Source organism: Coenobita brevimanus, chromosome 61 (assembly GCF_032717465.1).
Source record: "Coenobita brevimanus isolate Jiangsu-jjx chromosome 61, ASM3271746v2, whole genome shotgun sequence".
In the NCBI taxonomy this organism is placed as follows: Eukaryota; Metazoa; Arthropoda; class Malacostraca; order Decapoda; family Coenobitidae; genus Coenobita; species Coenobita brevimanus.
Window position 1 is genome coordinate 16,896,737 of NC_137014.1, and position 9,476 is coordinate 16,906,212.

The following is a 9,476-nucleotide window of genomic DNA, read 5'->3' on the forward strand; positions in this document are numbered from 1 at the left end:
TGTGGCGATATCTGGCAGCTGTTCCGTAGTAAACACTCGTATTTTTTCAATGGATCACTCAGAATCTACAACCTTTGTAAGGATGCACGTGATTGGCTGAAGCGTTCAGTATCGGAACAAATGTTTTGTCCCTTATTTATTACTGAATATTAACTACGTGGGAAGAGGTAATGTATACAGATGATGTCTATGTACTAAATAAGCAAGCTGTAATTACAGTTATAGTAAGAATAACACGTAGCAATGAGTACCGATTAACTTATGGTATTGTTTTTGCATTGAGAAAGGTGTTTCAGGGGTTAGTTTCGAATGATTTTGACCTTTGAAGCAACGGAACCTGTCCGAGGCACATTGTCTAATAGGCGTCGGTATCTGTCGAGATGCGAAGTTTCCTTACGAAATGGGCTAATATGAGACGTTAGGTAATTACACACGCTCTGAAAATTAGTGTAATATATAAGTGATATAAGACTGGCCATTACAGTTCAACATCACTGGCAATGTATATTTTGTAAATCATTTATGCAAGTCTTATAATATTCCCTCAGTACGATGTCATTTATAATTAATTCATTTTGGTTACAGAAAGTTAAATTTAAATAAGAGAGAATAATTGCCTGCTCAGCTAAGGGAACTACCTTAACTATTCCCTTTAGTATCATGATTCATAACCGAATACTTGATGCAGTTTCACTTCTTCATTGCAAAGCGATACTGACAGCTGCGAGCGTCCACATTATGAATCTGGTAGCACGCTACTTGTAGTGCTCCACCCGTGAGTACGGGTCTCAACCCCGGGTAAATTACCCTCAGGGCAGTCATTGCAGTCATTCTGCATTTAAACACATTTTTCGTTATATATACGCTAGGTTCATTGTCTACAAAAACGGATGTATTTTGTTGTGTATATTATGGCCAAAAATCGGAAAGTATTTGGAATATAAAAAACAGCTTAGGTATGCTGCAATGCTCTAGTAGGTCAACCAGGGATCAAACTGTCTAACCTAAACCGGCAGCCATTCACCCTTCCTCCAATTCCCCATGTCAGTGCACCTCGCCGCATCACCATCAATTCGACAACAGATATAACCTTACCACCTTGAATATTGTGATGTTCGTGTAGAAACTATAAACACCTATTAAATGTTTGGGTTTCGATATGATTCAGTGTTGTTTGCTTTAATTTCATAGGATGTCGAATTGGAGGGTCCTAAAAGCCATGCTCGGCATACCTCCTCACACCACACGTTGTTCCCATGAATCCTTCCTCCCTTCTCATCTCACTATGGTGTGTTTATTTATTTATTTATATTTTTGTCAACTATCGCGCATTTCTATGCAGTTCAGGATGCAGTAACTATTATATGAAAAGAAGGGTAGGAATATCTAGGTAAGAAAACTGTGAAATGACGAAATAAAGACGATGGGAATTTTCGGCATTTAACCTTAAATTATACCGACACATATATGCTGCGTACTGTTAATTATACGAGGCTAGCTAAACTGATATCGTCAGATGGGAATTTGTGCTTAGTATTACTGCGACCGAGAATATCTGAGAGCTATATCGGACACCAACACGTTCACCAAGATATTAAAGGTTGGTAATGAGCAATATACCTACTAGTTCTTTAGGAACAGTGAAGGTTAAAACTATATTTTCCTTTGATCAGTGATACTCTAAGATATTATTAATCACAGGGAAGTCTGTATCGGGGCTCCAACACTTTCTCGTAATTCATAGTGTAGCCATGCGCTCAAAAATCAAACCACTGGTTTACATTTATTTTTATTTATACACATTCTGTTCATACCTTTAATGCACAAGTTTTATATTTCCACCCTCTACATATTATCCCACTGTAAATAAATACATTTAATTTTTACTTATTAACATTAGTAGGGAAACAGAAATATCAACATACATGAGAGTTATTAAATGTGCTCCATAAAAGGCATGACAAGGAAGTGTTGCAAGAAGCAATATTACTGGCCAGTTCAGTACTCTGTCCAACCACAAGTCTTCACGATTCCACTGTGGATGCGCTCAGTGACGGAAGCCACGTGGTTGTGAATGAGAATCTGTTTCCCTCTCAGGACTAGCCACTGCGATGTCATGTGTTGCATGAGTTGCTCTGGCGTTCTTTCCTGTGCTGGCTCCCACGTATTCACAATGTTAGCCCGCACGTTTTCTATAGGGTTCAGGTCAGGGCTGTTGCTAGGCCATAGCAGATCAACGTGGCGCTGTTCGTCAAACCACCGTTTCTCTACCCTAGCTGTGTGAACAGGGCTGTTATCCTGTATGATTATAATGGTCTCTGTATATGAAAGAGCGTAGGAGCGGACAGGGGACATCATCATTTCCTCAAGTATCTCCAAATATTTAACTGGAGTGAACCTATCCTCTGTCTGTGTGACCTGTCCAACCCTCTACAGGAAAATCCATCCCCACACGTTGCAAGTCACGTGACCGCTGCGAGCTACCTGATAGATGTTCTCATCATACCTAGAAGACATGTTATATAATGTATAAAGATGTGTTTTATTTTTTTTAATTCGTATGTTCACACTTGTAATATATATATATCCATCCATCCATCATCCAGAAGTCCTACGTTTCCCCATGAGGAGCGTAGAACCCTGGGGCTAGGCAGTTGGTCCTGATATTTAAGATGAGGAGTGTATATATATATATATATATATATATATATATATATATATATATATATATATATATATATATATATATATATATATATATATATATATATATATATACAGACGCAACAATGCCGTTTGGGGTGGCCACAAACCAAACGCCTCCACGTCGCCCTGTCCCCAGCCATTTCACTGTCCCGCTCCCAACTCACACCCCTCTCTCATATTCCTCTCCACCCCAACCCTCCAAAACATCCTCGGCCTCCCCCACCCTCATCCCCCTCCACCTTCACTCACATACACTCTCTTCGTCAGTCTTTCACGCTCCATCCTCTCTCCACATGGCCAAACCACCTCAGTGTGTTCCTCATAACGCTTCCTATCACATCCACACCACAACGCTCATTGATATTCTCATTCGTCAGCCGGTCTCTCCATGTGACTCCACACGCTCCTCTTAAATAGCTCATTTCCACTGCTCTCACTCTTGACTTGTGTCTTTCCAACAGCGTCCAAGCTTCACTTCCATACGTTAGAGTTGGCATCACAATTTGCCATGCACTAACTTTTTCACTTCCATGCTCACTTCCCTGTTTCTAATCACTGCTTTCAAAGAACTGTATATATATATATATATATATCTAAATATATATATATATATAGATAGATATATATATATAGATATATATATAGATAGATAGATAGATAGATAGATATAGATAGATAGATAGATAGATATAGATAGATAGATAAGTAATTACCTCGTATTGTCTCTCCTCCAGCAATGAAGTTTCCCACGAGATGTGGAGCTGAATGTTTTCTCATCAGAGAAAACTACTCTCCCCCAGTGGTCCAAGCCTTCATCCACATAACGCAGGGCAAACTGGAGACGAAATTCCTGATGATGGTCCGTTATCCTGGGTTTGATCGCTAATGTTCGGTGGCGATAGCCCATTTCCTTCATCCTCTGCCGTGTAGGCCTCGCAGACACATCCAGCTGCAACTGTTCTCTAGCTGCCACCGTGTTGCTGAATGGATGGGTATCAATATATATACTGTCATACGCTGATCCTCTTCAGCCGTAGTTTTTCTCACCTGTCCAGGTTGCCTTCCGTCTCCCACCTCTTGAGCCAGCGATATACAGTGGTGCGGTGAATGCCAAGTTCCTCTGCAATATTGCAGGTTGATAAGCCACTCTCTCTCATTCCCACTATATTCCCTAGCAGGGCATGTTTGTCACCTTGACGTTGTTCTCTATTTGCTGCCATGACGCGCTATGACGGTGTGGGTGAGATCTGTGGATCCCCGATCACATAATTCCTATGATGTGAGGCAATGAATGACACTTCATGGCAGCAAGCTCTTATTAACTCATCTATTGATTCAACCTCCCTATCTATTGAAGACCAACATATTTATGATAATTTAATTAATTACTTTCATTAATCAGAATTGCTGACTCACACAATACAGATTGGATGATATTCAGTGGTTTTGATGTATGGTAAAATACTTGCCTTTCACTGTTTAGACCATTATACGAACCATTCTGCTACCGCTAGACTCTTCCTGTCTCCGTGATGCCAACTACCGTGATTATGAACTGATATTAAAGCACTTTTAGTTTCCGTAGTTTATCATCTCACATATTTGAATATAGTCCAATCGTTACTGGTGAACGTGTTAGTGTCTAATATAGCTTCCAGATATTCTCGGTCGCAGTATTGCTAAGCACAAACTCCTAACTCACGATATCAGTTTAGCTAGCCTCGTATAATTAACAATTTGCAGCATATATGTGTCGGTATAATGTAAGGTTAAATGCCGAAAATTCCCATCGTCTTTATTTCTGCCGCTTCACAGTTTTCTTAAGTAGATATTCCTACCCTCCTTTTCATATATTAGCTACCAGAATCCTGAACTGCATAGAAATACGAGATAGTTGAAAAAAATATAAATAAATAAATACATATGGGTGCAATGACAGGCATGAGGATATATAATTGTTAAAGGTATCTCTCCTTTCCACACCATAGTGAGATGAGAAGGGAGGAAGGATTCATGGGAACAAGGTGTGGTGTGAGGAGATATGCCAAGCATGGCTTTTAGGACCCTCCAATTCGACATCCTATGAAATTAAAGCAAACAACACTGAATCATATTGAAACCCAAACATTTAATAGGTGTTTATAGTTTCTACACAAACATCACAATATGCAAGGTAGTTAGGCTATATCACAGTCGAATTGATGGTGATGCGGCGAGGTGCACTTACATGGGGAAATGGGTGGAAGGGTGAATGGCTGCCGGTTTAGATTAGACAGTTTGATCCCCCCTGGTTGACCTACTAGAGAATTGCAGTATACCTAAGCTGTTTTTTATATTCCAAATACTTTTGGATCGTTGGCCATAACATACATTAAAACAATACATCCGTTTATATAGACAATGGACCTAGCGTTTATATAACGAAAAATGTGTTTAAATGCAGAATGACTGCAATGACTGCGCTGGGGGGTAATTTACCCGGGGTTGAGACCCCTACTCACGGGTGGAGCACTACAAGTAGCGTGCTACCAGATTCATAATGCGTGGACGCCCGCAGCTGTCAGTATCACTTTGCAATGAAGTAGTTAAACTGCATCAAGTATTCGGTTATGAATCATGATACTAGGGGGAATAGCGTTAAGGTAGTTCCTTTAGCTGAGCAGGTAATTAGTCTCTCTTATTTAAATTTAACTTTTCTGTAACGAAAATGAATTATGACATCAGTACTTTTGAGGGAAAATTATACAGACTATGCGTAAATGATTTACAAAATATGCATTGCCAGTGATGTTGAACTGTAATGGCCAGTCTTATATCACTTATTTATTACACTTAATTTTCAGGGCGTGTGTAATTACCTAACGTCTCATATTAGCCCATTTCGTAAGGAAACTTGACATCTCGATTGATACAGACTCCTATTAGACAATGTGCCTTCGGACAGGTTCCGTTGCTTCAAAGGTCAAAATCATTCGAAACTAACCCTGAAACACCTTTCTGAGTGCAAAAACAATGCCATAAGTTAATCGGTACTCATTGCTACATGTTATTCTTACTATAACAGTAATTACAGCTTGCTTATTTAGCACATAGACATCATCTGTATACATTACCTCTTCACACGTAGTTAATATTCAGTAATACATAAGGGACAAAACATTTCCGATACTGAACGCTTCAGCCAATCACGTGCATCCTTACAAAGGTTGTAGATTCTGAGTGATCCATTGAATCAATACGAGTGTTTACTTTACGGAGCAGCTGCCAGATATCACCACACATCAGCATATTTGATTGCACATTTCTTCTTTGGCCAACTATATATATATATATATATATATATATATATATTTGTATATATGTACTGTATATATATATATATATATATATATATATATATATATATATATATGTATGTATATATATATATATATGTATGTATATATATATATATATATATACATATATATATATATATATATATATATATATATATATATATATATATATATATATATATATATATGTATATATATATATATATATATATATATATATATATATGTATGTATATATATATATATATATATATATATATATATATATATATATATGTATGTATATATATATATATATATATATATATATATATATATATATGTATGTATATATATATATATATATATATATATATATATATATATATATATATATATATATTTGTATTTGTATATATAATTCTGTGTATTGTGTATATATATATATATATATATATATATATATATATATATATATATATATATATATTTATATATATATATATATGTATATATATTTAATATATATATGTATATACATGTATATATATAGAATATATATATATATAAATATATATATATATATATATATATATATATATATATATATATATATATATATATATATATTTATATATATATATATATATATATATATTTTTTTTAATGCGAGTGAAGAAGGAACCAAAGGCCATGAGCCCTCAATAACAGTTCCCTCCAAGATAAAAACAAATATACATAGACAGAGCCATGATTCCTCATCCGCTTCATTTCGAGTTGCCTGACACACTGCGTTTGAAAGACTGGAGATCAAAATACAAGACAGCAGCAGGAAATGGCAGACAGAGGGAGACAGTTCCAGAGTTGCCTGACACACTGCTGTGTTGCATAGACTGAAGGACTGGGAGTAACGGTTAAGTCTTGCATTAGAGAGTTGGATACAGAAAAGGGATGAGGGAGACAGTGCAGAGTTGACCTGTTGCCTATCGCGCCCGTTGTAGAGGTCTAGGAATGCATGCAGACAGTTCAGAGGAGCAGTGACCATTAAAGGACTAGCGATAGAAAAGAGATAAAGTTAATGCAACAGTGCAGTGAAGTTGGACAGAAAGGGTTGAAGGAGTCTAGTAGAGTTTGCTGCGTAGACGGGTTAATGAGACGAAAAGCCCGTTGTACTCCACCCCTATTGAGAATGGCTGTGGATGTTCAGAGGAGCCAGTGAACACATGAGAATTGTAGCGATCCACACATGGCCGGAGATAAAGATGCAACAGTGGTATAGAGTGAAGAGACAGAGGTTGAAGGAGTCAGGGTAAAGAAAGACACTGGTTAATGAGACTTAGCAGCACCCAATCTCTTGGAAGCAGATTACTCCACCCTATTGAGAAGAGCTGTATGATCATGGGGAGCCTCCCAGATAAGAATTGTACGAGTAAATGAAACCACCAAGCATGTTACAAGGACCTGGCAGGATTAAGCTGAATATTATTAAACATTAGTGGGTATACCTGAAAGAACGGATTTTGACACCCAATCTCTTGGAAGCAGGTGTACAAGAGATGCAATATGATCATTCCAAGATAAGTACCGAGTAAATGAACCCCAAGCATGTTCAAGGATGATGCAGATTGTTGAATATTATTAAACATGAGTGGGTATACCTGTAGAAGATTTTGATAGGTTGATAGGTGTAAGAACTGTCTTCTATCTATCTATCTATATATCTAGGCTGCTTCCCCCAAGAAGGAAAGGGAGGTAGCCGAGACAGGACGACTCACTCTCCATTTACTCATCTATTCAAACACATTCATTCGCATCTTAGCCCCAAAGGGGAGAACGGACAGATCCTCACCGCATCACTGACTTTGCACAAGGGTCAAGCTGTGCAATGCAATCAGTGACATCCGCATGACAGGGCCCGACAACGCAGAACTGGTTTACCCCTGCCACGCATCATAACAGACCCATCATCCCTTACCACGCACCTGACCTGACTAGCTCAACGATCAGACCAAATGCAGGAGAATATCCCCTCCACTAGGCTGCGTCATCGACTTATTCCATTCACCAATTTCCTCTCCATTTATTTCTGTCACGCACAGCCACTCTCTCCTTGCTCAACAGACATCTCCTCTCTGCATCCAGCGCTCTCTTCACACTGTCCATCCATCCTATTCGTGGTCTTCCTCTCAGCCTTACACCTCTCTGCTACATCAGATCTAGCGTTATCTTTTTCACTAATCGCTCATTATCCATTCTCTCTCCACTTTTATGCCCAAACCATTGCAACACCCTCTCTGCTCAGCCTCTACCAGCCATCTCCGAAACAACTCCAGTTCTCCTTCGCACTTCATCATTTCGCACTCGATCCATATGCGTCACTCCACACATACTCCTCAGACATCTCATCTCCATTACATTCAAACTTTTCCTCTCTGCTACACCCATATTCCATGTTTCAGCCCCATATAATGCAGTCGGTACCACAACACCCTCATACAGCCTTCTCTTTACATCCATTCTAAGCGAACGACATTTAAACACTTTTTTCATTCCTCCCAGCACCTTTCCTACTTTATTTATTCTAAACTTCACTTCTGCATCTGTTCTTCCATCCACAGTAACATGTGACCCTAGATATTTAAAACAATCTACCTCCTCAAGCAACTCACCATTCAAAACTATATTCATCCCCCTACCATCTACCAACCTCATACACTTCATCACTTTACTCTTATTCTCATTTACTTTCAATTTCCTCCTTTCACACACCCTTCCAAACTCCTCTACCAACTGTCTCAATCTCTCCTCTGAATCAGTCACCAGTGCAGTATCATCTGCAAACAGCAGCTGCTTCAGATTCCACTCTCCTCCATCAACATTTACCAGACTCAGACCACCTAAAACTCTTGCATTCACTTCCCTTACAACACCATCCATGTAAATATTAAACAACCAAGGCGACATCACACATCCCTGTCGCAGCCCCACTCTCACGGGAAACCAATCACTCACAGCATTTCCCACTCTTACACACGCTCTACTATTTACATAAAAACTTTTCACCCCTTTTAGTAACCTACCATCAAGTCCATACAATCTTAAAACAGTCCACAAAGCCTCCCTATCAATTCTATCATACGCTTTCTCTAAATCCATAAATGCCCAAAACACATCCTTGCCTTTCGCTAAATACTTTTCACACACTTGTCTCACAGCAAACACCTGATCAACGCATCCCCTCCCTCTCCTAAAACCACACTGCTCATCACTAATCACTCCCTCTGTACCCTCTCTAACTCTCATAATTAACACTCTACCATACACTTTACCTACAACACTCAACAGACTTATACCCCTAAAGCTAGTACATTCATACTTATCACCCTTGCCTTTATACAACGGGACCACACAAGCACTTGCCCAGTCAATTGGCACCATACCTTTCTCAAAGCA

The 9,476-nt window shown here is 38.5% G+C and overlaps 1 protein-coding gene across 1 annotated transcript; it reads right to left on the reverse strand.

Moving 5' to 3' along the window:
* Positions 1–1,998: 1,998 nt before the first annotated feature.
* Positions 1,999–2,355, reverse strand: LOC145403701 (uncharacterized). The gene has a single exon (XM_080275388.1). It carries the CDS (start codon positions 2,353–2,355, stop codon positions 1,999–2,001), a length of 357 nt encoding a protein of 118 aa, XP_080131514.1.
* Between the last annotated feature and the right edge of the window lie 7,121 nt (positions 2,356–9,476).

Bases quoted from the DNA above. Each gene is read 5' to 3' on its own strand.
- LOC145403701 (XM_080275388.1), bottom strand. From the start codon at position 2,355: ATGTCCCCTGTCCGCTCCTACGCTCTTTCATATACAGAGACCATTATA.